At 47.4% G+C, this 26,723-nt stretch overlaps 2 protein-coding genes across 6 annotated transcripts in view; one reads left to right on the top strand and one right to left on the bottom strand.

The window, feature by feature from the left end:
* Positions 1–6,885, top strand: part of megf6b (multiple EGF-like-domains 6b) — a 29,652-nt gene extending 22,767 nt beyond the window's left edge. Inside the window, exons 20-29 of the mRNA XM_060069969.1 lie at positions 569–697; positions 913–1,044; positions 1,237–1,365; positions 2,087–2,215; positions 2,520–2,648; positions 3,047–3,175; positions 3,727–3,855; positions 4,054–4,182; positions 4,736–4,864; positions 5,209–6,885. Coding sequence (XP_059925952.1) covers positions 569–697; positions 913–1,044; positions 1,237–1,365; positions 2,087–2,215; positions 2,520–2,648; positions 3,047–3,175; positions 3,727–3,855; positions 4,054–4,182; positions 4,736–4,864; positions 5,209–5,273 — 1,229 coding nt within the window. The 3' untranslated portion in view covers positions 5,274–6,885. The remainder of the gene's footprint in view (positions 1–568; positions 698–912; positions 1,045–1,236; positions 1,366–2,086; positions 2,216–2,519; positions 2,649–3,046; positions 3,176–3,726; positions 3,856–4,053; positions 4,183–4,735; positions 4,865–5,208) is intronic.
* A 2,397-nt stretch (positions 6,886–9,282) lies between these two features.
* kcnab2a (potassium voltage-gated channel subfamily A regulatory beta subunit 2a) overlaps positions 9,283–26,723 on the bottom strand; it is a 75,710-nt gene continuing 58,269 nt past the window's right edge. For all 5 annotated transcript variants that reach the window (XM_060070033.1, XM_060070035.1, XM_060070034.1 and 2 more), the window contains 13 exons: positions 22,976–23,019; positions 22,659–22,696; positions 22,205–22,284; positions 19,553–19,597; positions 18,764–18,808; positions 18,281–18,324; positions 17,588–17,674; positions 16,196–16,281; positions 15,906–16,026; positions 14,988–15,082; positions 13,153–13,273; positions 11,364–11,452; positions 9,283–9,863 (listed from right to left, as the gene is read on the bottom strand). In XM_060070033.1, coding sequence (XP_059926016.1) covers positions 9,774–9,863; positions 11,364–11,452; positions 13,153–13,273; positions 14,988–15,082; positions 15,906–16,026; positions 16,196–16,281; positions 17,588–17,674; positions 18,281–18,324; positions 18,764–18,808; positions 19,553–19,597; positions 22,205–22,284; positions 22,659–22,696; positions 22,976–23,019 — 985 coding nt within the window. In that variant the 3' untranslated portion in view covers positions 9,283–9,773. The remainder of the gene's footprint in view (positions 9,864–11,363; positions 11,453–13,152; positions 13,274–14,987; positions 15,083–15,905; positions 16,027–16,195; positions 16,282–17,587; positions 17,675–18,280; positions 18,325–18,763; positions 18,809–19,552; positions 19,598–22,204; positions 22,285–22,658; positions 22,697–22,975; positions 23,020–26,723) is intronic.

Genomic DNA, 26,723 nt, shown 5'->3' with positions numbered 1-26,723 from the left:
TGTTATCACTAGTGATCTACACACTAGTGATAAAGGTACACACACATCATGTGTTTACTAGTGTTCAACACACTATGAAGCTAATGAACTTGAATTAAGATGTACTCTAATCATCTCAGACACAACGTTTTATTCAAATTGCTGGAAACAAAGGAACAATAAAGCATAGAATGGCCAATTAAAAGGACAAAATAAAATGGGTAATACAATATGAGATAAATTATATATAAGACAAATTCCAATCAACTGTGTTGACATGGCAATAAAGTTATCTATCAATGAGGAAATATAAATATATTCTTTTATCTAGCGATGTATCAAAGCGTCTTAGAGTACCATATTAAGCGCTATATAAATTTCATTTATTATTATTATTATTATTATTATCAATATAACACTGCAAGCCGCGAGAGAATGTTCCAGACAGAAGGGAAGGTTGTAGAGAAAGATCTGTCACCTCAGTTAATGCCTGCTACTGTAATGTTGACCTTAACATGGGTCACTGCTAAGCCCCCGCTCAGTACTCTACAGTCACTGTCCTGTTCCCCGGTCCTCCTGTGTGTCTCAGCGTGTCTCCCCGGGTCGTTTGGCACGGGCTGCTCCCGGCGCTGCGGCTGTTCCCGCGGTACCTCCTGCCACCACATCAGCGGGGAGTGTGGCTGTCCCCCCGGGTTCACCGGCAACGGCTGTGAGCAAGGTGAGCAGGATGTATTAGAACTAGATAGATCTGTATCTATAGCTGTAGAGTCAACAAATACACTATAGCTTAATTGCCTAATTTATCTCATGACCTCAAACCAGTACATTTGTTGTTTGCATGGTCTACAACCAATGCATTTTAGTCATATAAAATGGCACAATAACAAATGTAACTAACGTGAATAGGAGTTCTAATATCTGCTTTCTTGACAGCGTGTCTCCCGGGAACCTACGGGCTGAACTGTAACCAGGTGTGCCAGTGTTCAGAAACCAACCAGCTCTGCCACCCGGTGTCCGGTCTGTGTTACTGCGCCCCCGGTTTCCATGGGCCCAGATGCAAACAAAGTAGGCATTACCACAATTTCAATTTGTAAAACATGGTAAAAAATAAATTAATTTAAAGTAATGCTCCTCAGCAACAAAGCCTGTGTGTAACTAACCTAACAGAAATGTATAATTGTATGCATTATATTTAACAGACCGATGTGAGTGTATTGTGTGCAGCCGATATTGAGCAGATATTTCTTAATGTTTCAGCGTGTGTAGAGGGCCGATACGGACCGAACTGCGGCCGCGAGTGCCAGTGTGAAAACAGCGGCCGGTGCAACCCCGCCACGGGCACCTGTGAGTGCTCGGCGGGCTTCATCGGAGCGCACTGCAACAACAGTGAGTGGCTTGGATCAGCATCACTTTAAGAGAGGCCTGCAGGTTGTATTAATGTAGGGGGATCTGAATAACAAATAGATAAAAACAATTGTTTGAATCTTTGCAGAGGTAGGATTAGAGCTGAGTATGTTTTTGTAATGCATGTGCACGCGCAGAACATCAAATAACTAATGCATGACACAAGTAAGATAAAGGCTCATTTTGTTATGGAGGGTTTTCAACCTCATCAGGCTCAACGCCTAACGATTCTACTTGCCCTCCCCTCTCGGGTTTAACTTACTTTCTCTTAAGTCACTTCTAAGTTCATTATTTTTAACTGGTGAACTAGCCTAAAGTCTAGAACCAAATTCAAAAATAATTAAGATAATAACAAATGTATTTAACTTATAAGTTCCCCAGAAAATGAATCAGTTGGGGTGCCTACCTTTTAGCATCATTGCAATGTTGCTAAATAATGACTCCAGTTAAAGGGAGGCCTGGTGTTACAATGTCCTCACATTGTAATATCTTATGTGTGTGTGTGCGTGTGCGTGTGTGTGTGTGCGTGTGTACGTGTGCGCGTGTGTGTGTGCGTGTGTACGTGTGCGCGTGTGTGTGTGTGTGTGTGTGTGTGTGTGTGTGTGTGTGTGTGTGTGTGTGTGTGTGTGTGTGTGTGTGTGTGTGTGTGTGTGTGTGTGTGTGTGTGTGCGTGCGTGCGTGCGTGCGTGTGTGTGTGAGACAGCCTGTCCTGCAGGGCGCTACGGCGCTGACTGTGCCCTGGTGGCCCTGTGTGTGGCGGGGGCCCACAGTAACCCGGTGTCTGGCCGCTGCGTCTGCAACCCGGGGCGGAGAGGAGAAGACTGCGGCCATGGTGAGTCATCACACAGCACACCCAGCCGGGCCCACCGCAGGACTCAGGCTGAAGGTTCTTCCGTCTAAGCAGCCTTTTTCAGACACTGGGCGGGGTTGCATCTGCGTAAGCCAATCACCAGGCAGATTATCATCCTGAGAGTGACGTCGCCCTTTGGGAGTTTTTTTTATAGTTTTTCAAAAAGAGAAATCCAAAAGACTTGAAAGATACTCTTTAAAGTCTGTGTGTGTGTGTGTGCGTGTGTGTGTGTGTGTGTGTGTGTGTGTGTGTGTGCGTGTGCGTGTGCGTGTGTGTGTGTGTGTAGGCTGTTCCCCAGGCTGGTATGGTGCAGGCTGTGCCCATCGTTGTAACTGCAGTAATGGAGGTCTGTGTGATCCTGCCTCTGGAACTTGTACCTGTGGACTGGGCTGGGCCGGCAAGCACTGTGATACAGGTACGCTTTACTCCGTCCCGCTACCACACCACTACACACACATCTTCCCTCTACCATTCCACTGCACACGTCTTTACTCTATCGTACCACTGCACACACATCTTCACTCTGTCCTACTACCATACCACTACACACATCTTTACTCTATCATACCACTGCGCACACGTCTGGCCTCTCCTTTGAATAAGACTCAATGGAGACACAGGCCAGCCCTGCCTCATGTTTGTCCCCTTCCACCCGGAGCATGTCCTGGTGGCGGAGCAGCTTGCCCCCGTCCGGGTGCTCTGCCGTTCCTCCTCCTCCGGGACCTGCCCGCGGGGTTCTCCTCCTCCTCTGGCTCCCCCCACCCTGGGACAGTGTGTAGACTAACGAGTGCGTTCCTGCCCCCCGTGTCTCAGCGTGCTCCGCGGGGAGCTTCGGCGCCGGCTGCCTGCTGCGCTGCGGATGCAGGAACAACGGGACGTGTGACCGGGTGACGGGGGCCTGCCAGTGTGGGCCGGGCTACTACGGTCACCTGTGTGAACACGGTGAGGCATGCACTGAAACACACCAGGAAGAGAGGAGCAATGGATTTCTTTATTTTAAACATATCCATCTCAGAAAGGCCTTGTGTTGGAGCTGCTCCTTTTGAACTCAAACTAGGAACAGCGATCAGTTTCTGAGCTAGTCTCCGCCCACTATCAAAATGTAACAAATATCTAGCTTTCACAAAAGAGTGAAAGCAAAAAGGATGGATGGAGAGATTGAGGAAATGGCAGGAAGGTTTTTAAGCAGGTTTTTAATAGGCTCGTGCAGATCTGAGGCTGGGAGGGATTGCCGTCCTGCAGACCTGTTCCATTGCTTTGTGAGAGGACAGGGACGATGTTCTTCAATTTAGTTTTAATGTATTTCAATTCAATATGTGTGTGTAAAAAGATTTTCAGATTTTTTTTTGATTTCAAGTTTTTATCAGGGACTGGTTTCCTGAGATCGTCCCCTACTAAGAACCGTGTCTAGGGCACTAGTGTACTTAATCCACCCCCTCCCTTCCCCTCTAATGAAACCCTGTCGTGCAAACCCCTCTGGCCCATGTGACCAGGCTGCCCCCCCGGTCTCCACGGAGCCCTCTGCCTGCTGCAGTGCGACTGCATGAACGGGGCGTCCTGTCACCCCGCCACGGGCCAGTGCGTCTGTCCTCCGGGTTACCATGGCGCCCGCTGCCACAGAGGTCCGTTGATGTGGGGGTTGTTTGTTCTAACGTCTTCTTTTTAATTGGGTTTCCTCATCAAGAACCACCATGGGGTCTTTTTCTGTTTGCCGCATCATGTCACAAGTCACATACGCGTTCCTAAACATCGCAGTCATTTCCCATCGTCGCTATCCTTAGCCTCCACCCCTCTGCACCGCTATGTGTGTTCGTCTCCAGTGTGTGAACAGGGCGCATTCGGCCAGGGCTGCTCCCGGGTGTGTGACTGTGAGGGGGACACGCCCTGCGACCCGACCACAGGGGCCTGTCGGTGTCCTTCAGGGAAGACCGGAGCCAGATGTGACATCGGTAACAATTCCTCCTGACCCCTTTTTAAAACAAACGGTGGAGGGGGAGCTCAGCATGACACCATGTATCGTTTAGCAGTTTAGTTATGACCAAGCCATTTGATTGGACGAAAGGCATTCCATCAGTGCTGATATAGAGTATGACAGCACCGAGACGTTTGACCATACATGTATCACTCCACAATCCAGGTGATTCTACCTACATGATACAAAGTGCCTGGCCTGTGCTAAGGTCTAGCCCTACACAACGCATCAAGCTAGTGGGCAGGATAATGTTTAAGTACTGCATGGCAACAGTCCAGTCCCAGTTCAGTTGCGGAACTATTTGTGTTGGCAAAGCCAAATAAAGGATTGAATAAAATAATGAATGTATTTTTAACGTTGATGGTTACTGTAAACTTATAAATGGCCCCTGTAGAACTTTTAGAACCCTTGTAGAACCCTCACGGTCAGGCTGTTGTACTGAATATCAGCACTCCCTCTCGTATGATATTGATTAAGTGTATAGTGGCCCATTCATTATAATAATACTTGGGGTCTGTGTGTGTGTCCAGACTGCAAGGCCAACCAGTACGGACCGGACTGCACGGAGACCTGTCAGTGTGAAAACGGGGCGCACTGTAACCATAGAAACGGCCAATGCACCTGTCTCAACAGTTGGATCGGAGTCACATGTCAAGAAGGTAATCACTGTTGGTCGTGTACTGTAAACACGCACTCACACACTGCTACTGTCTTGTGCATAGTGCTATAACTCACCCAAACACTCGGTTAACATTGTAGGGTCTCATTATCTCATCGCTGTCCGCAACTCTGGCTATAATTAGGTCTCCGGCGTTGAGTTCACCGGACGTTTGTGCTGACAACCAGAGAAGTGTTGAGCGCTGGTCAGTCCAGCAGGAGGTCGCCGGAGACAAAGGCAGACCTCACTTATGGCTGGTGTTGGCCGTTTCTTGCTGAGCCTGGACGAAGTGTCTTTGACGGATCTTTTGTGTTTGTCTCCCCCCCCCCCCCCCCCCCCTCTTAGACGGACCCCTCCGTCTCCCAGAGAGAAGTATCGTAGGAGACACGCTGGAGGAAAATGCGTTATAACTGCTCCAGTGATGGGAGCCACACACCAGCCCCGCTAAGACAGACTCACCGTAGGGTTCCACCCAGGTGAGGGACAGGGCGCTGACGAGAAGACTGTTGAGGTGTTCCTGAGGGGGGGGGGGGGGGGGGGGCGGGAAGGACCCATTTTGTGGTGGGAGTTGCGCAAAGCACCCATGGAAAATTTAAAACACAACACGAGGATCCTCCACTACGCTCTGGCTGTCCTCAGGTCTATGCACGAGACAAGAGAGCGCATTCGCTTTACATCGAGGATGTCCAATAGGTCAGAGAGCGTTCTGCTGTCCATTTTGTCTCTATGCTGTCCGGTTTATGTCCATAACAAATGCAAAGACAGTTGAGCATAATATTAAGAATGAAAGTATGTGAAAGTTACTCTACATGTATGGTGTGGCTAGCTATATGACACCACACTTCCACTCCAAGTGGTCATGTTTTAATAATGCAAGGAAGTGGTTTGCAGCTCTGTATGTGTATCAAGTGAAATCCTCCAGCTATTGGTGCTATGCTTCTTCACAGTGTGCAGGCCTGTGGGGCCATACGATGTTGTACAGTTTAAAATACATTTAGCACAATGCGGTTCACCGAATTCTTTAAAAGGAGAAGTCAGGAGGAGGCCCCTGCTTTTAGAGTAACTGGCGATTATCAACCGCAATGCATAGATGCATGGAGTAAAGCTTAATAACCTTTTTTTATATGTATAAATTGCCAAGTTATATTTATATTTCACAGCTGTACACATTTGAATACACGTCGTTTTTGTGTTAATGTATATTTAATTGTTGAGCTATATTTCATGTCCACCAATGGGAGAAAAATGGTCGGTAAGCCTATGAAGTCGGTGTATGCAACTCATACGGGGCACAAATAATAAACAGTGTTGCGTCCGTTTTTTCCCATTGTCATTTTAATTTCATTAAAGAGTAAAGCTGTACATCCTGTCTAAATTCAGATTCAAGCACAGTGCAGTTAGCAATGCCTGCAAATTAAAGAAAAAGGCTGAGGTGATCACAACCAAAAATAATAAATATATACAAAGGTCAAACTATATACAGACCCAGGGAGATATCTTACTCTCACTCGGATGTCTTCATAGAGTGAATTTAGTCCACCATTTGCATTCAATTCAGAGCATACCTCAATGCACACAACGATACAAATCAATTGCTTATTTTGTCAGTCTCTATATTGATACAATATTAACAGAGGAAATGCAGCATGGTAAAAATACAAAAAAAAACTTTCCCGAATCGCTCCAACATAAAAAATATATTCTGTTTAACCTTGGATCTTCCATTTAAGAAGCCATGACATATAATCGGTGTGTCTGATTTATATTGTCTAAAACAAATTGTTTTGTACGTCTAAAATAAACAAAGGTGGAGCCCCTTCAAAGCACTGTATTTCCTGTACATCCATCAGTAATCCAGGTCAGAGAGGACGCTTCACTATTGCAGCCTTTTAATGAAGCTTTTGAAACATTGCTATGAATACGGTGCACGGTAACGCCAGCGACGGTCCAGATGTTTCTCACAACGCAAGTGCAGGTGATTCAGAGATGAGCCCTGTGCAACACTGCGGGATAGAAGGTATAGCCCACAGGAAAATACGTTTAAAAATGTCCACACAGAGAACCCCCCCCCCCACCCAGCACGCTGCAGAATACTTACTCTCCATTCCCTGCTCATGAAAATATGAAGACACAGGGGAAATGTCACAGTCTAATGAATGTAATGTTTTTGTCGATATTTTGATTTTTTTACCTGGAGAAAAAGAGAAAGAAAAGCTGGCTAAGGCGAATTTAAATTCACCGACGTACCATAAATTACAGCAACACAAACGTACACAGAGATCCATTAACACAACGAGCTAACATGTTATCAGTTTATCCGTATCTCTTTCGCGTATAAATATTTAATGATACCCCCCCAAAGAAATTATTAATATTGTTCCTGCTGCGGTTAAACAAATAAAAACTCCACCTTGACGTTTTTTCTGATGAGTACACAAAACATCCATCTCATTCACAACGTTACCATCCACCCTTTCTAAACCCCGCTTTACTTTGCCTGAGGAGCTTCAACACCCTATGCTCGTGTCGCCACCATTCTTGGTTTTGCAAAACACTGTATATTGTTATCGCTAAAATTGAATCTGTAGTTAAGTTAGTTAGTTAAGGTAGTTAGTGACCTGCTCGTCCCTCGGGTACGATGGGGCGGAGGGGGAGGGTCCGCATGCTATCCACCTGTGCTTTGATCACAGTAAGGGTCCCCCAAAAAGGGGGCCGATGAATAGCTGTGAATCCTGTGGGGACGGGGGTATAGCGATCATTGATCGGCTTTTATTCTTAATGTATGGGTTATCATACGTGGGCTTACTGTTGCCTAAAGAGGAACCGTAATGTTCCCGAAGCGGAGTCTTATTATGCATACCGTATATATGGAGGAGGACTAAAGCTTTAATCACAGCGTGGTGGAGGCGCGACGAGATACATGGGGTAAAGGTCCGTACTATCGGTTGAGATAACAAGCTGGGTTTTGGTGCATGCGTCCGGATGATCTGCTCCGTCCCTTGCAGGGAAGAAGGAGTAATATAACATTTGGGGGGCGAAGAGAGAGGCCTTAGGGTTGTAGTAGTAACTATTATGAGAAGAGAAGAGCGGAACATCTTTGGCTCAAGCCACGTGAAATGCCACAGACATTATAAGTATCCCCAGTGGCCCCCCATGAGAGGGACCAGAGACATGCGTAACTTCCGAGTAAATAAAAGCTCCTCAGCATGTGTGCGCGCTTACACCTGGACCCCCCCCCCCCCCACACACACTAACATTCTGTTCCCTGAGCTGCTGACTTTAACATATTCAAACAACAATCCAGACCAGACAGAAACAAATATGTCTATTCTCCACTGAGCAACGTATCTGAATCCATCTTCGCTCCCATATGTCAGGGGCGAGAGGCAGCCAATGTGCTTCCGTCCACAGAAAAGAAAAGAATAATTGGAACAATAAAAGGGCCCAGTAAGATGTAACTGTTTAAATGAGGCATTCTCACTCAACTGGATGGGGAGGGGAGATTATGTGCGCAATGCTGACACAGAACTGGTACTGACCACCTACTGGAACTGTACCTCTCCAAGTCCTCTTACCAAAACACCAGTGTGGAACAGACGTGGAACACTACATACACACATTATATAATGTGCTCCACAGTTCGGCTCCACTTTGTTGTGGGCAATGGACTCTTGAACACCCAGGTCTCTCAAATAGCACTCCGGCCTACGCTCTCAATTGGCCAATTCAAATGATAACAGTTCTCCAGCAGAGGGCAGTGTTGCACCCATGGTGGACACTGCTCCCACGCCGAGGGCCAGGGTAAGAGAGAATCAGGCTTGGAAAACAGTACCACAGTTGGAGAAGCAAGCCAAAATTGTTGAGAATATAAGTGGGGAGGGACGGAGATATTGGCAGATTGGAAGGACGTGAGAGGACAGGAATACTGATGACAGACATTGGACCCAGATATGTATAGCGCAATGACTTGGGAGACGATTCTAGTAGCGGCCAATCCTCTCTCCTATTATCCTTTTATTAGTACTCCAACACTGCGACGATACTAAAGTGCTGATTGGTTAAGCCTACAGCGAGGGCTTGTACAACCGACGATTTAAGACAACACAAACTAAACAACGGTTGAAACCCCCCCCCCCGAAAAAACCCATGATGACAGCATCGCACACAGATATTCGTAAACGAAAACCTTTCAGGAACTGACATGTCTACTATGGTACATATGCAACAGAGAAGAATAGTCTTGGATATTTATACAGTATAAACTTAATCTTGCTTTAATGCATTCAGTTTTTCAAAAAAAGGAAAGAAACATAAAACGCATCAAAAAGAAAAAACAAATGTATCTGACAGCCAAGCAAGCATCTGCTTTTTTTTATAACATTTTTTTTAATTTTACTTAAAGATCGTTTTTTTTGTTGCTGTTGCCAGTTATTAATGCTTTTGTTCAGCTATCTTGAACACGTAACTGATTTGTACTATGAGCTCAAGTCCCTAACTTCCCCCTAATGTTCAAACGCGTCTCAATTCCCCATCCCCTTTCCCACTGGAGCCTGCCTCCATGCACACAAACCCCACCCACCCACCCTGTATCTCTGTCCAGTTCGTCTCATCGAATCCTCCACCAGATCTATGAGTGGGGAGGGGGGGGGGGGGGGGGGGGGGGGCGGGGGCGGAACAGGGGCCCTGGGGTGGCCGACGTTGGACCAGACTCATGCGCCAAGGGCCTCATTCCGTAAAAGCTCAAGCAGACAAGAGGATCAGGCAAAGATGTGTGTTTTTGTGTGTGTGTGTGTGTGTGTGTGTGTGTGTGTGTGTGTGTGTGCGTGTGCGTGTGTGTGTGTGTGTTTCTTGGTTGTTGTCATCCCCCGGCGCATGTGAGCGGGGCGGGGCGGCGTGAGGGCCGCTGGCCGTTAGGAGCGGTAGTCCTTTTTACTGTAGGGCTTGTTGCCCAGGATGCTGTCCACCTCATGGGTGATGGAAGATGACAGCTTGGGGAGGACCTGCAGAGAGAGGGGGAGAGGGAGAGGGAGAGGGAGACAGAGACAGATAGAGAGGGAGACAGAGACAGATAGAGAGGGAGACGGATAGAGAGGAAGAGGGAGACGGATAGAGAGGAAGAGGGAGACGGATAGAGAGGGAGACATAGAGAGAGACAGAGACAGATAGAGAGGGAGAGGGAGAGAGAGGGAGACAGAGAGAGAGAGAGAGAGAGAGAGAGAGAGAGAGACAGAGACGTAGTGAGAAATAGAGGCAGAGAGAGAGAATGTGAGATCTCGGATGTGAATACAAATATAACAGCTGAAAGAGTTGTTTTAACAAATAGGAGAAAAAGAAGATTCATCTAAAACAATTACAGTCTGCAGTAGGTGGTGTAGGTTAACTGTAAGGATCAGGAGGTTGATTTTATCATTCGTTTTTTGGGAAGGAATTTATTCCCAGTAGGGATAAATGGACAGAGAGAGAGTGGCTTGGCTTGTTATTTATAAAAATCATGTTTTCCATTGATGTTTTGTGTTCATTTGTGTTTGCTAAATAAACACACTGGCCTTCTGGCAGTAATAACCTAGTATAAAGGGGGCTCTCTTTGCTCAGCCACTGCATGGTTATTTATCTATTGTTTCCTGTTTACATTTGAGGTGGTCCGCGAAAGATCTTGATGACAATTGAATGGTCCACTATAAGTCAAAGGTTTGGAGGCGCTGGTCTCTCGTATGCGTGTCTATAATCACAGACCTTTAGCCGCGAGGCGGCGTAGAGAATACAGAACTAAACATAAAGAACGCTGACGTCTATGAAGAGTCCAACCGGAGGCCCCCCCCGCCCCCGAGGGCCAGACTTAACGTGATGAGGAGATCAGAGGAGTCCGACCGCTGAACCTACGCATGCTATCAGCGCACGAAGCAGGGAGGCGGCCCGGGGCGCTCTCCCTCTACGGTGGTGGTGAGCCTCCACTCCCCTGAACTTATATGATATATATATATATATATATATATGTATAAGTCCTGCGTGGGAACAGAGGAGTAGGGCTCGTAAACAACCACCGCTTGGACCCTGGAGCGGTCAGCACATGATGAGCTCTCAGCGTGGCTAATGCTTTCTCAGCGAGTTGAGCATTGAAGCCCAGCCTAGCTCTGATGCTACGTCAGTTCTGGCGGACCGCTCTGATCTGATCCCCACCTTGACGCCGGCGCTCAGACTTCAAACACTCCCTGAAGCCGAACCTATCGAGGCGCATCCTATCAGATTACAGCTTTGTATGCTGTTCTAATCCCGACCGAATTCCAAACCACCGAGGACTTTTCTTCATTTCTCCAGCCGTGATGCGTGACTTACGGGTCAAAGGCGCTGAACCCCCATTGGTTGGCTGGCTATATTCCCCGTCCCCCCCGACCTAGAGCTCATCACGTGTCGACGCATACGCGCGTTAAGAGGCGCCTAGCCTGCAGAGGGCCGTCGGGCCACGGCGCCCGCCCCGGCGCGTGGCCCCCGTGACGCCTCACCTGTATGGCTCCGATGTTCTCCATGAGCTGGTCTGTGGTGGAGGCTCCGAGGAGCACAGAGCTGACGCCCTCATTCCGTAGGCACCACGCTGTAGGGGACCCAGTAGACAGCAGTGACCACCCCGCCAACACACACACACACACACACGCAGGCACACACACACAAATACACACACAGAAACATACACACACACACAGAGACACAGATGCAGAGACACACACACACACACACACAAGGAGACACACACTGGCACAAACACACATGCGCACACACACATTCACACACACACACACACACACACAGAGACACACAGAGACACACACGCACGCAGGCACAAACACACAGGCGCACACGCACGTACACACACACACACACACATAGACACACAAACACACGCACGCACACTTGCACATATCAATCAACAGAATAAGGTTGTGAGCTTTATCTTATTATCCTCAATGACAAGAACTACTACACGACTCCCCACACAACACCAACCCCCCCCCCCCCCCCCCCCCCCCCCCCCCTCTAAACCGGGCAGAGCCACACAGCCCAGAATACGATCCAAACCGGATTAGTGCACAGAGGCCAGGGGAAAACGTCGTGTTATTAAAAGAGCGATGGGATTAGGATCCAGCGGTGGCTCTGGGAATAGAATTAGCGAGGAGGACTTTGGGGGGAGAGTCCCCGGTCGCGGGCGTCAGAGGCTTCCCCAGGGACTTCCTGTAGGATTACCGCGACGCAGGCACAACCAGAGGCGCCCGGCCCGCCACACTGCTGCCGCAGCACACATAAATCCGGCTCTCTTTTTCTGCTTGCGCCGCAGGAGCCAAAGCGGCCGGCCCTGGGGACACGGGGGCCGTGGCGCTATTTCCTCTTTCAGTCTTCGCTCGATACCGGCCGGCCGTAACGCGGTGACACCAGAGGTGGCACCCCTGATTCACAGCTCGAGGGCGGGGGCGGGGCGGGGGCGGTCGACGGGGGAGCGACGGTCACCGGGAGCGACTGGAGCAGCCAGTGCTACTGGGCCGTGAGCAGAGCTATCTGTGACCCGCCGCATAACAGGATCCCAGGGGGGGCGACGGTAGGAAGCAGATACAACCTGATCCGGTTTGAGTACTGCTATGGAGGCTGGCTCAAGGATCCAGTCGTCTTGGAATCTGCAGCGTTATAGATGTGAGGGTTGGGGGGGGGGGGGGGGGTAGGGTTTGTTGGGGGAGGCACGATGAGCCATCGCTCTCGTGGTGAATAAATGGCATCCACCCTCCACCGTCTGATTTATAGGTGCCGTTAGGTCTGGACGGCTGAGTCAGGGGGAAACCAAACCCGCCCCGTTGGTAATAAGACCCTGCGCAGCCATGTGAGAAGCATGGCGCAGCGAGACGCTGCCTGCCCCGTCCGGCCAGCCCGGGACGCCTCAAAGCTACCCTGACCACTCCTTTCCTTTTCTACTTGGACACAAATGACCCAAATCATTGAATCATGATGACCAGTAAAATCATTTGGTTCCCCCAAGTAGAAAAACAAAACAGCCCTTCGACGTCGTCGGCTGTCGTCCGCTCCCTCGTCGAACAACGACCCGGCCCCACTTACAACACCGTACGACACGACACAGAAGCAGGCGATGTCCGGAATTGGCCACCGACAGGACAGCAAGTACCAGGGGCGCGGTGGTGTCAGTGGTAGCGTCAGTGGTAGTAGGGGTTGGTGGCGGGGGGTTGGTGGTGGAGTCAGAAGGGACGGACAGACAGACAGAAAGAGAGAGAGCGGCAGAGGGCCTGAGCGTACCGATGGCGAGCTGGGGCAGAGTGCAGCCCAGACGCTCGGCGATTGCCTGCAGCTCTTTCAACTTCGCCTGCTGACGGCGACCCTCCTCGCTCAGGATCTTGTCCTTCAACCACTGGTAACCCTGTCGAGGACACGGCACAGCTGCTCAGCACACAGAACGACCCCCCCCCCCCCCCCCCCCGAGCCTCCAGTCCTCTGCTTTAGGGGGACACAGGTGGGCCGGTTGTCCGTGTGCTTTTTTGGGTTCGCACAAATGCGTGCCCAAACACACACACACACACACACACACACACACACTAATACACACACGAGCACACGACACTGAGTGGATTCTCCAGCGCTGCTCCTACGGCGGGAGGGAGGGGGGGCACGTGTCTGCGTTCGATGACAGAGGCGGCTTTTTGTTTCAAATCAGTGCCGGAGGCTGAGGAATTAACCTGGGGATTGAATGTGGACCGAGCTACGAGTGAGGACACGAACCACACGAGGATGAGGTATCTGTAGGACCCGGAGGCAAGAGGGACTCGAGACCTAAAGGCACGTCTCAATTGGATCGCTGAGTCAGCACTCTAAAAACGGGGGAAGGCATGTTCGACGACAATACATCTCTTGGGTCCTGAGGATACAACTCTCCACGCACATGGGCACACGTACACACACACACACACACACACACACACACACACACACCAACACACACATACATAAACACACACACAGATCTGCTGATGGGTTTAATTTAATTCCCGATAACGTGTGTTGTGCATGGGCACTTTGCGTTGTGTGATTGTGTAGTGAATTATGTTAATAAGACTAACTGTGGTGTGAAAAGGATGCTAGCAGCTTGCGTGACATATGCTGTCTCTCTGGGTTGCGGGGCCATAGGTTCGATTGAGTTCAGTGTGGCAGAAAAATAATGGTGTGTAATGAAGGAAAGCCAACTTAGAACCGTTCGCTGGGTGGAGTAGAATGTGGACCATGATCAACCTCGAGAATATTATATATAATATTATTTGTCTCGAATTTAAATTTCCTTTCGTTTTATGTGCATATTTTAAAGTTTGTATATAATCGAAAAAGTGTGCACTGCAATCTTGTTATCCATGGAGGGCAGCGGTGGTGGCTGTGGCGTGGGTGTGTGGGGGCGCACACACTGGATGTGGTGAACACAGGGCAGGAGAAATACAAAAAAACAACAACACAAGACGTGTTTGCGAGACGGCAAGTTGTACAACCTGAAAGACACATAGAAAAACAAACAGCTGTTATTGCAAGAACCACGAATAACAATTGGAGATGCAAACAGCGGTTTCAGCGCAGATGGGCGGGGAGGAAGAGAGGTTATATAAAGGAAGAAACTCAGTTCACCAGTGTCATTGTAGGGAGGTGAAACTGAAATCAATAAAGCACTGATGGAAAAGCACTCCGTTAAATGAAACAAACAAAGACACTGCGGTTGCACAAAAAACTAAAACTGAACTGGAACAGGACTACAGGACTTTAAAAATAACTGGAAATGTTATTAAAATGGAAGGTGAATATCGTATTCATTTCGATGGAATCGTCATTATTATTCCAAAAGGTATTAATAAAGTATGATTTTGTTCATGTTAGGTCGTCTCTCTTTTTAATAAGTTGGCAATCTTAAATACTAAAAGAAATTCAAAAAATAACTTGACAACCGAAACTAAATAGAGTAGGATATTTCAGACCAAACTGAAACAACATCAAAGCCGCCATAAATAACTGAATACGTGAAACCTTTTTAAGTGAAATACGTGACGAGATTCACTCCATCTGGACACAAACACACACAGGTCGTGGGGAGGGGGTACCTTGAGTGAGGCGCGGGAGTAGGCTGGCACCCCGCTGTCGTACTTCCCTGAGATGATGCCACAGGCCAGGGGCGACCATGTCATGGCCCCCACACCTGAGGAACAACACAAACCATGTGAAGAACGAGAACCACGGTCGGATGTTGCCTACACAGTATTCATGACTGTTTGGTTCATGTATACCATACAAGATCTTTTGCATCTTCTCATATACTGTAGCTTGGGCCACTTTTTTTCCAGATGTAATGTAAAAATCCAATAATGGGCCTTCTTAATAATGCAGTTGGCTATGACTGCATATTGTATTACCTGCACGAGCTAACATATGTGAAAATAATAGAATGAATCCCGGCCATTTCTGCTCCATATTCCTTGCTCTGTGTGGCTGTCCTGTTGTGCCCCGAGGGGATCCATTCAATTAATCGCAATCTTTATTTGTCGGTCGATATGGCGCACACTTGGATCAAAGAAGACGCACAATGCGTTTGGATTTCACAGCCGACTCTCACTTCAAATCAAATTACATTCAAGACTCCGCCTCGAGCCATTTTCTCTTTCTATCGCGTGAGCGGGCAAAGTTTAAACTGCAATTCATGTCTCGGTGTACCCTCCATGCCAGGAGAGTTTAAATCCTATCGTCAAACCACAGCCCTTGTAAAGATAGTGCCCATTAAAAGCACACATCTTCCTGACATCTCAAAATAAACAGAGCATTAAATCACTTTTAGTCATTCCATATGGAGATGTTGTGCTCGAGGACATAGCGATAACAAACACAGACTAGGCAATACAAATACAGAGAACCACATCTAGACAACAATATCTAAGATAAAACTCATCCCTTCCGGCCCTACCGTGCCCAATTACTGAGTCAAACGTCCACGCAATGTTCTGTTAGAGCTGAGTCCCCTGACTCACCGATCTTGTGGAAGAGCTCAGGTAGTTGTACCTCCACCTTCTCCCTCTGGAACATGTGGTACTCGGCTTGCTCACAGATCGGGGGTATCTGGTTGAACTGCCGGGCAACGGAGTACGCTTCCTGCAAAAGGACCCACACACAAGCACGCATCATTGCAACATGGCCTGGCCTTTGGGATGGAACAAAGAAGCAATACGTTGTGTGCTCCACAGGAAGTGTAGTTCAGAAAGACGCATGCCATCCGAGGTTGGCATGTGTAAATGTGGGTGTGTATCGTGTGCACTCTTACCATGATCTCCATGGGGCTCCAGCGAGATGTTCCCCAGTACATAGCCATGCCCTGGTTGATCACATGGGTCATCGCCCGCACTGTCTCTGTAACACAGAGAGGGCCATGCGTACAACATTGGAGTCTTTCTCCTTCTTCCAGTTTGAATCTCATGCCCTTCTACCATTGTTTATATACATTATTATTATTTTATTATGCCCATGATGTAAAGTGTAATGGAGGATTTTTCTCAATTCTGGTTTCTTTGAAATCTTTGTCTCAATAGGATCCCAGCATTAATTGGTAGGAATTGTTTTTTAGAGATGGCTATTTCAAGGCCAGTGGCCAGGATGTTTGCTGTTGGTGTCCTGAATGCATGAGCTGATTCATTCAAATGAGGCGGTGGGTCACAAACCCCCAGCATCCTTCCATTCCCAACACAACAAGGCTTGAACCAAATTAAAGGGCAGGAATCGTACAAGCGACTGTCCTACTTAATGTGAAAGGAGCTGCAGGGGAACAAAGCTTGAGCCAATTGGAAATGCAATGGAAGATGGCAGGCCTTCAACTCTGCATTTTATTGCATGGCTGTAGACTCAACCAAAAATATGCCTTAGAAAGGTTTCTAAAAAAGATTTTCAATAGCTGTTTTGTGCCATTCAAAGTTGGCTACAAAAGGCGAAATGCCCGGTTGAAAATATACTATAGTGCTTTTAATTTGACGATTTCTTTCGTCATGTTGACTTCTGCTTGAATGTATATCATCCAGTATGTGACAAATGTGAATGCTAAACTTATTTATTTATTAGGGACAATGGACAGTTAGTAACTGTCTCATAATTAGCTAGAAAGCTACATTTCATCTGCAGTCCCTAGGGGGAAAGCGGGGGAAAGCGGGGGAAATAGAATGAGGTTTGTTACGTAATATAGACAAAACAGTGTTGTGGCAGAATGAAATACAAAAACTAATAAAAAACAGATGGTTACAATGATTATGAACTCTGTGCATGCTCACTGTGTGCAGCGAGTACAGAGCAGGAGGAGAATGGAAGGAGAATAACATCCCCATTTTGCCCCTTGAAATCCTGTCAGACGGCACCTGACGTGTCCCTGACGGACGTCTCCCACAACGCAACAGACTCTGCCCCCTCACGGGACACAACTCGAGGGTCTCGGCGGAGAAGCAAATTGACCTGTGACCCCAGCTTGACCCCGAACCGTCGCTTTGACATGTCAACAGATGGATTCTGCGCGGCCCCAGCTGAGGCCACAACACGCTGCGGGTGGAAGCTCTTAGCACGCCTCCGAAAGGGCGACATGACGTGGCTTCAGAGTGTGGTCGGATCGCATTCGATGTAGGGAGGATCTTTGGGGAGACACGCTGAGAGTGTTCGTCGATGGGAGGTGTTTCACCTTCCATCGGGGTGTTGGGGTCCGGTCTGTTGGCGAAGACCACGTCCACATATTCCAACTGCAGTCTTTCCAACGAGGCTTTTAAACCTATAAAAGGAATGTGTTTTAAGAGTTAGGGAAGTTTAAACAAGAGCATTCCCAACCGAGTCAGTTTAAACAAGAGCATTCCCAACCTACGTTCTATTAACGCGCAGACTGAATCACATGGTTATTATCAAGACTATCTTGCACATTGGCTAACCCCAAGAGGACGCCACTGAGATGGTACACGAGGAAACGTGTGTGTGAAGTCAAGCTGGGTTAATTAAGGGTTAGACAAACTGAGATATAAATGTTGTGTGATGCATTTCTAAAATGTGGTGCAGCTCAACTTCTATTGGGGCTTGGGGATATGGAAATTTAAGTATGGCGAACTCCACACAACCTCGTTAAATATCACGATAAGCTTATGAACTCAAAATGCCATTCTTAACAGCCTCACTGAGGGTACTCACATTTAAGTGTACAAAAGTTGGTATCGGCCTAAAACTGCTTTTCCTTTCTCGCTGACATTTAAAAAATCATATATTTGATGAAAGATACATCATCGTCATACATTTATACTATTAAACTAGGTATCACATTAAGTCTGCATCTGACGAAAATACCATTTAAGACAATAAACGTTAACAGCATGTGATTGCCAAGCCATACCTTCTATGATGTGTTTCCGGGACAACCCTCTTTCAGTCTCGGCTCTGGAACACACAACGGAAAGGTGATACATAATCAATTAACGGCAATAAATAATTAACCCCAGCATTGCGCTATGGATTAAAAAACACAACCAAATCATATCATGTCAATCTCCTCACGGGGGGCCGATTAATCTTTCAGTGTCCTGGCTCTGGATGGCGTCACCCACCCAGCCAGCCACAATAACGTCAGACCATGTTCCCCGGGCGGACCTCTGTTGGCCCTCTATTCTCCGCCCTCAATCCCAGACACATGATATCATACATCTCAGGGCCGCTTGCACTGAGAGTCCTTGACAACATTTCAGTTTGAATGACTCCTGATAGGCCCGCTATGAAGAGGGAACTTTGGATCATTTATCAGGAGGGCTGTCGGTCACCGGAGCCCAAACGGAGCGTTCACGGCGGGATGGACGGCGGCCGTCACGGAGGTGCTACTTACTTTCCGCCCCAGTAGATTTTTGTTGTGATCACCAGAGTGGAGCGTCTGCAGAGGGAGGAAGAGGAGGCAAAGAGGAAGAGAGAACAAAAGTAACCTTGAGAAACCACTTGACCGGTGGTGGTGGTGGGTAGTTTAAGAAGGGTCACTCTGTAGTACTGTGTGTGCATTAAATAGACAGTGTCAGCTGCATGCGAATGTTGTGGGGTGTGCACATTATATCGTCTGTAGCATCATGGCCATGCATGAGCTTCTGCTGATGTGGAGGGCTGAAATCTGGAAGTTATATGAAATAATAGTCTAAAATAAACCCAGCTTTCTTTTTAAATATAGCATCCATGAATCAATGGCTTCATCAACAGGTACACGATATTTGCAAAACCCATTTATTTTTAACTAACTCTGCATTTCTACATTCTCATACATTCTCTGCCGTTCCCCGTTTCCTGCTCTTCCATGCATCCCATGATCCCATAACACAGCAAGAGGACGCCAGGACATGCTGAGCTGTGGCCACTGCCCAGGTCGAGCAAGAGACAGTAGAGGTGGACCCTTCAAACAAGGCCTTAGCGATGCCAACGGAAGACGCTAAGTCAGAGTGAAAAGGCATTTTATTGACATTCCTTATCTTGGGAGGATGACAAGGTACGGCTTTGACACCGTCAACTCCATCCATTATTTATCTCTCCCGCGTCCCCCCCCCCTCAGTCTACTGCTCTGTCCCAATAGGATCAGCCGGGAGATAAGAAGGCTGAGGCGAAAGGCGGAAATCACAAGCACAGAAACACATACCTCCAACCTTTCTTCTTTATGATGTTGCCCAGCACGGTTTCCGCCCTGTGGAGGACAGGGGAGGGAGTGAGACAAAACAGGAGAAAATCCTGCTCATGCAAACATTTAAACATCACACTTCCAAGTTCAACAGTTTTATACAACACCCGGCACGCTAAACGTAACCCCTCATCCACAAGTATAGATTCATAAATGCAGTGCGCGTAATTGCGTATGCATTACAGTGTGTGTAGATGAGACGCAGTGTTTCAGTGGTGGCTGCAGAAGGCCCCCGCTTGGAGCAGGGGTGGAGGGTAGGAGCCACACCAGCCGTTCGTTTGCATCCACAGGGGTGCTAATTAGGGCCGACATGAGGCCCATTAGGGGCCTCTCGGACAAAACCTCGGCCCGTGCCAGTGAGTAATAAATGAGTGGCCTTCCTGCTGTGTGACCTATCTGGAACCCAGAGGGGTCTGGGCTCAGCTATTGATCCACCTCCTCTGTCTTTCGGCCAAAATCACTGCACACCAGACCATTTGCTCCCTCCCCGATCATCTCCCCTATCTAAATACCATCCCTGTGTGTCTCAAACACACACACACACACACACACACATTTGTTTAAAATAAATATTTCAAATGTTCATATTGATCCTATGGTTTTTCTTTCGCCTACTACACTGCTATGCTTCTCCATCCAGGCATGACATTGCAATTTATCTTTATGGCAATGTGATAACTGTAAGAATATGTGGTTTTAAATTGAGTGTTTTTTTCTTTTTGGAGAAAGTGTAAAAAAATTCTTATCCGCTTAACTCTAGTTCCCACAGAGCACATATTGTATTCCTCGAACACAAGCATGTCTGACATGTCCGGCATTGCCCTCTCTACGACTGGAGGGAACCGCTTACAATTCACCCTGTCTAATTCTACTGCCCTGACCCAGGGGGTCGCAAAGTCATCAACCTCAAACGGATGAACTGTGAACTGTGAACTGTGAACTGTGAACTGTGAACTGTGAACTGTGAACTGTGAACGTTAACCTTCAGCGCCGGCTGAGCAAAATATTAAATGCCGAATAATGTAATGCAAAACTGTGTTAACAAGGATGTTCAGTTTTATAGAACAGCACTGTTCTGTGTGTGTGTGTGTGTGTGTGTGTGTGTGTGTGTGTGTGTGTGTGTGTGTGTGTGTGTGTGTGTGTGTGTGTGTGTGTGTGTGTGTGTGTGTGTGTGTGTGTGTGTGTGTGTGTGTGTGTGTGTGTGTGTGGATTAACACCTGAGCAACACATGTTGGATTACAGTGCGTTGCCAGGACGGCTTGCAAACGCGTCGCACTGATGGGTCTAAGCGCTCGTGCAAATCTGTAATCTGTAGTTTGTCAACACCGTGCTGGTTTTATCGCCCCGGTGTTGAAGCAGAACACTAAGTGAATGTTGTTAAAATAGGAGCACTACACAGATTGCGCAACTCTCTCAACTCTCTCTCTCTCTCTCTCTCTCTCTCTCTCTCTCTCTCTCTCTCTCTCTCTCTCTCTCTCTCTCTCTCTCTCTCTCTCTCTCTCTCTACCACGCAACAGCTGCAGCAGCAGATGGAACAACACAACATGGATTTAAGCTATTCTATTCTACTTTTTTACTTCCAAGCTTAAAAGTGACTGACATTGGCCTTGGAGAAATAAGGAATCGTCGAAACAGTCTCAGGATTAGGAAGGCAGTACACTGAGGAAAGGATAATCCCTTCGATTATTTCAATCACTGCAGACCACAAAACGGAACTAATCCATTAGGACGATGTACAAGAGATCACACATAAACGGAACAAAGCCATGTCTCCTTTGTGACAATCTCTCTTGTGTAACGATTTAGTGTACAAATGCCTTCTCTCCCTCAGCCATGTGCTCCAAGTCCTGGGTCAGGCCAGGTCCTTGTCTTGATGTTTACATGAAGGAACTTGTGCGTTTGCATCGAGCCTGAGCTAATCAATAGAAAATGACTGTTGGCTGTTTGGTGTGTGTGTGTGTGTGTGTGTGTGTGTGTGTGTGTGTGTGTGTGTGTGTGTGTGTGTGTGTGTGTGTGTGTGTGTGTGTGTGTGTGTGTGTGTGTGTGTGTGTGTGTGTGTGTGTGTGTGTGTTCACATGAGCGAACATGCGTATGTGTGTGTGAACCCGAGCTCTTGCCGTGTTTCCCTCCATGAGGAAGCGTTGCAGGAGGCTGCAGAGCTATAAGGCACGTGGCGACAGTGGAACGTTTGCTGTCGTCTCCTTTAACCCCGGGGCGGCGTGTCCTCTCAACCGGAAAATGCATGAAGCACATCGCTTCTTATGGAGACGGTATGTGTTCAATGTTAGCAACTGATAACTAGCTGTCAGTATCCCACTATATACAATGGAAGGAACAAAGAAAATAACCTAAAGAACACGTTCACATGTTTTGAACGCTTGCCTGCACATTTTTTTACATCGCTGCTCAATTCCACACCCAGGTGTTCTACTATTGAAACGGTTGGATTGATAAACAACAGCAATAGGATTTCCCACTGACGCACAGGGAACTTGCAGAGGTACCTTGTGCATTCCTTCTGCAACTATCTGGGTCAGCAGGCAAGCCGTGTATGGTCAGTGAGTGGACGTGTATTGATGGACTCAAGTGATCTGTGAGAAATCCTATACTTACTTTCCAGCGGCGTAAACCTCGGCCGTGTCAAACAGATTGATGCCGTTCTCGTAGGCCAGAGTCATCAACTGCTCTGCCGTCTGTCAGGAAGAAGTGGTTAGAGGGGTAGACAGAGAGAGGTGGAGACACATAGAGAGAGGGAGAGGAAGGAAGCAAGAGAGAGAAAGGAAGAAAGACAGAGACAGAAATGGGAAAAGAGAAAAGGGTAATGGATCATTACTTCGACGTGGACTGTACTTCGTCGTTATGTTTGTGTTTATATATGCCCGTTCCATATGCCCATATATGCCCGTGTTACGTGATGCCCTGAGGTGACTTTCGCCTACGTATGGCTGCCAATATGTTTGCAGTGTAAGCAGGCAATAGGCGCAGGCAGCGACAGATCATATGGAGAGCGGCGATGCGCACAGCGTTGGTTGAGTGATCGGAGAGGACAAAATCCATCTGCTCTCACCTCATCCGTTATCTGTCCCCCGAACGTCACCCATGTTCCTGTTCAGACGACGACGAGGGAGGTGTAAACGATGCAGACAGCGACAACACACACACACACACACACACACACACGCAACAATTAAAGAGCTGATTTAGAATGGGCCTTAAGGGATGCCGGTCTCTGATTTTCATTTACATAACATCTACAAATTATTTTTACACCACCATTTCTGTTTCTTATTCACTCTCGCTGATTTGTTGTATAAGAACATGAAACAATGTGAGATTACAGGGTGTAAACTATGGAAAATACTCAGGTTAAATAAATTTTCTTACCTAGGCCCAGACAGGATACCCTCAGTCCAGATTTGCCAAGGTTTCTGTCAAAACAGGAAGGGACACATTAGTATGAACGCTAAAACGACAACAAAAAGTAATCGAGGAAACCTATACCACAGATCTTCAAATCCTCAAATAGAACAAATGGGGGAAGAAGAGGAGAAAACGTACTGACAGGGCCCTTATCACACCTCACTAATAGCTTCAATCATTTCACCAATGCTGCAGGAGGCCATTTTGAATCTTGGGATTTGAGCGCAAGCTTAGAGTCGCTGAGAAGAAGACAGCAGGCTCAACGTGGATTTGGGCGCAGCCTTGCGACTACGGCAGACTCCTATCTGCACTGACACATGTTGGATGGGTGCTTAGGAGTGTGGAAAGATGTATAGGCTTATTTGCCGCCAAGGAAAACGTGTGTGTGTGTGTGTGTGTGTTCATGTGTTGGCAATCCATTGACAATGAATATGGATGCCACCACAACGACATGCCCACCAGGATACCCTGAGTGTGACTCAAATCCCTGACAGCAATTCATATGATTGATGCCTCATCCTCATCCTACTTCCATGCCATGTTTGACTCCTCCACCGTGTATCGATGCAGCCTGCCAGACAAGAAGATTCGTCCTGTGAGCCATGGCTTGCTATTGGCTTGAGCGTGATTATGATGGCTTGCTAATGGCTTCTTTAAACTTGTTTTAGATGGCTGGCTTTTTGGATTGTTTAGATAAATTGTTATTGGCATAAGCAGTTTGCATATTGTGTAGATAATATCGTCAATGTTTGCTTTGATTTAGGGTCTTTTTTTATTAAAGGTTTAGTGGTCCTCTCTCACCCTAGGTCCGGTGAGAGAGCTCTGGTGAGATCCAGTGCTAGCTATATGCAAGCTAGAAGCTGCTGATGTAACAGATGTGTAGGAGGAGAAGCTTGCATGTAAATGTGGGCGGATGTACGTTTTTTATTTTCAGTCCGTTTGTGTAAGAACAAACTCCTCAGAGAAGAGCAGCACGACAACCACTCCTGATGGTGAGAGGAGCTATGCCTTCGCCCGGGAACAGTCCCAGTGTGGTCATATGATACACACTGGGACTGTTCGCCTCGTCAAAGTCCCAGCGTGTATCGTATGACCACACGTGCGTACATTGAGAAGGGATTAGGTCTGTGTGTGGGTCTTGCAAAGTGAAGAATATTAAAGACATAAGGAGCCGTGTCAAGTAGAGGGATTTTGTGTGTGTGTTGTGGAGATCATTGACCCGTGGAAGACCGGAGGAAGTATCTTATGTGAACTAATTTGATGGGGTAAATGTTTTCTTACTCTCTTTGTAACGCGCCATGCAGTGTTCACTTTCAAATAGTTCTATGCTTGCTAAACGATTAACCTTCATGGTTGTAATCAACCACTGACATCCAACATTGCAATGTCCATCAACCCGTTCCATTCCATCTTTTTAGAGTCATATGAAATCTTAATAAAGCAAAATCAGTTTTGCTTTAAGTTTTTACTCAAATTTGTTATTTTCTTCGCATGGATACATTATGCTGTACTGAAGCAGATGAGTTAATTAGTAAGAACCCATGGCTTATTTGGACACACACACACACACACACACACACACACACACACACACACACACACACACACACACACACACACACACACACACACACACACACACACACACACACACACACACACACACACACACACACACACACAGTGGCTACAGAGGTGACAAGGTTAACGCAAAAGCCAACAGCATAACATGGGCCCATCCCCAAATTGTGCAAATTAACCATGTCATAATTACCACTAGCTTGCTCCGTCGGGGCCGCTGGCTGTTCTGCCCTCTGGATCCAACTGATCTTGCCGAGACAAACATCAGCTCCACCATCCAAAATGTTGCAAGAGTGTAACGCTATTGTGTCCTAATCTCATCTATCCCCGGACGTTTCAAATGGAAAGGGATGGATGAGAAATTATGTCTGGTAGTGGTGGGAGTGAGAGATTACATTCAGATGGGCTTGCCTGGTAGAAATCGGCACTTGCTGAATAGGTTTGCCTTTAGAGAATGCTACATACATATGCAGAATACTGTACCTCAAAACAATATTCACCAGAATGTTCAGTGTTATGAAATAACCCTATTCTGTGTGTGTGTGTGTGTGTGTGTGTGTGTGTGTGTGTGTGTGTGTGTGTGTGTGTGTGTGTGTGTGTGTAATCTGTAAACAGGGTGATATAAGCACATCAAAATAAACAAAAACAAGAAAAAGGATGGAAGGAAAACCCAGCCCCCGGTCTGAGTCACTCTTCCCATACACCATCGCTTTGTCTGCACCATGTAGCGTTCAATATTTGAGGAGGACGGCCCTGCATACTGTAGGCCACCCTACAGTACACCGTGACCCAGGGCAGACAGGGGTCAGGAGGCCCGGGACAGGAGTCATATTCACGCCGAGCTTCACTGGACACCTACACATGAAGGTCATCTCTCCCCTCCATCACGGAGGAGCGAGGGAACACCCAAGAAGCAGGGCTTGGCTGAAGGCGTTTTAATAGACGGGAGGCCCTCTCGCTAGGTGATGGTGACGATGCTGAAGGAAGCGATTCTCATTGAAATTCAGGTGTCAATGTTATTGGGGGCACTCGAGATTGAACACGCACACACCTCCAGTAGATGCACCGCGGGCGAATAATTGGCAATATGTAAATGTGACGCATATTCCAATCCTCACCGTAATAACATTTACATAACAAAGAATAAATATACTCAATGAGTAAGCAGCTGAATAACATCGAGGGGGCCTGCGTCTGCGGAGTAGGAATTCTCTGAGACATGCATGGGCAGGGACCGAGGGAGTACTGGCATGCACCGTCCATGATCAAATCACATTTCTCCTGCCTTTTCTTTCGGGGCCAGCCTCCTGGTTGACTTGGTAACACGTCGTATTATACACCGCACGATGAACGCTTCAAATTCCACTCTGTGCGCCTTTAAAATGAAGGACGCACATATAACTTGATTTATAATGACACGTTGTACTGCTCCAGGGTTTCAACCAATTACCCCCACCCCCCTAGAAAGCTGTAAAGGCCGACTCCAGAATAAATCCAATTACTGATTTAGTCAATCTCAAGCCAATATCAATTCCATTGCAGTTAAAGAGCAGCAGAATCTTTCCATTGCAACTGAAGCATCAAAACCCAACACAGCCGACCAACGCTACAAATGCAATAATGAAATACCATGCAGGCCACGCATGCCTGGACCAATTGAACTATGCGCAGGGAGCCCGGGTCCTAGCAGGCAGTGAGAGAAGAGGGCATGGAAAGTATGAAAATATGGACGGAAGCTTAAGTGAGAGTAGGATTGAGGGAGGTGGGGGGGGGGGGGCTATGCCTAAAGACGATGAATGACAGACGAGGTCACAGATGTGAGGTGGAATCCGTTTGGAGGGACATGCTCACCGAGCAGAACTATTAATACAACCTCAAAGACGGCTCAGACTACAACAACACAACATAACTCTGAGGCTGCTGGTGCAGGCCGCTGCTTTCCAATTACCATTTTGGTTTGATATGACACGATCAAATGTACTATAGGGAGGACGGGAAGAGAGTGATACAATGATATGGACTTATAATTAGTCTGTGCCTAAACAGAGCATAGAGGATGAACAGAGGAAGAGATTCTCTGAACCCACTGAAAATGTATAGTTTATATACCATAGTATAAACTATGGTAAAA

Source organism: Gadus macrocephalus, chromosome 13 (assembly GCF_031168955.1).
Source record: "Gadus macrocephalus chromosome 13, ASM3116895v1".
In the NCBI taxonomy this organism is placed as follows: Eukaryota; Metazoa; Chordata; class Actinopteri; order Gadiformes; family Gadidae; genus Gadus; species Gadus macrocephalus.
The sequence above is the reverse complement of the archived record's forward strand: the minus strand, read 5'-3'. Positions and strand labels throughout refer to the sequence as shown.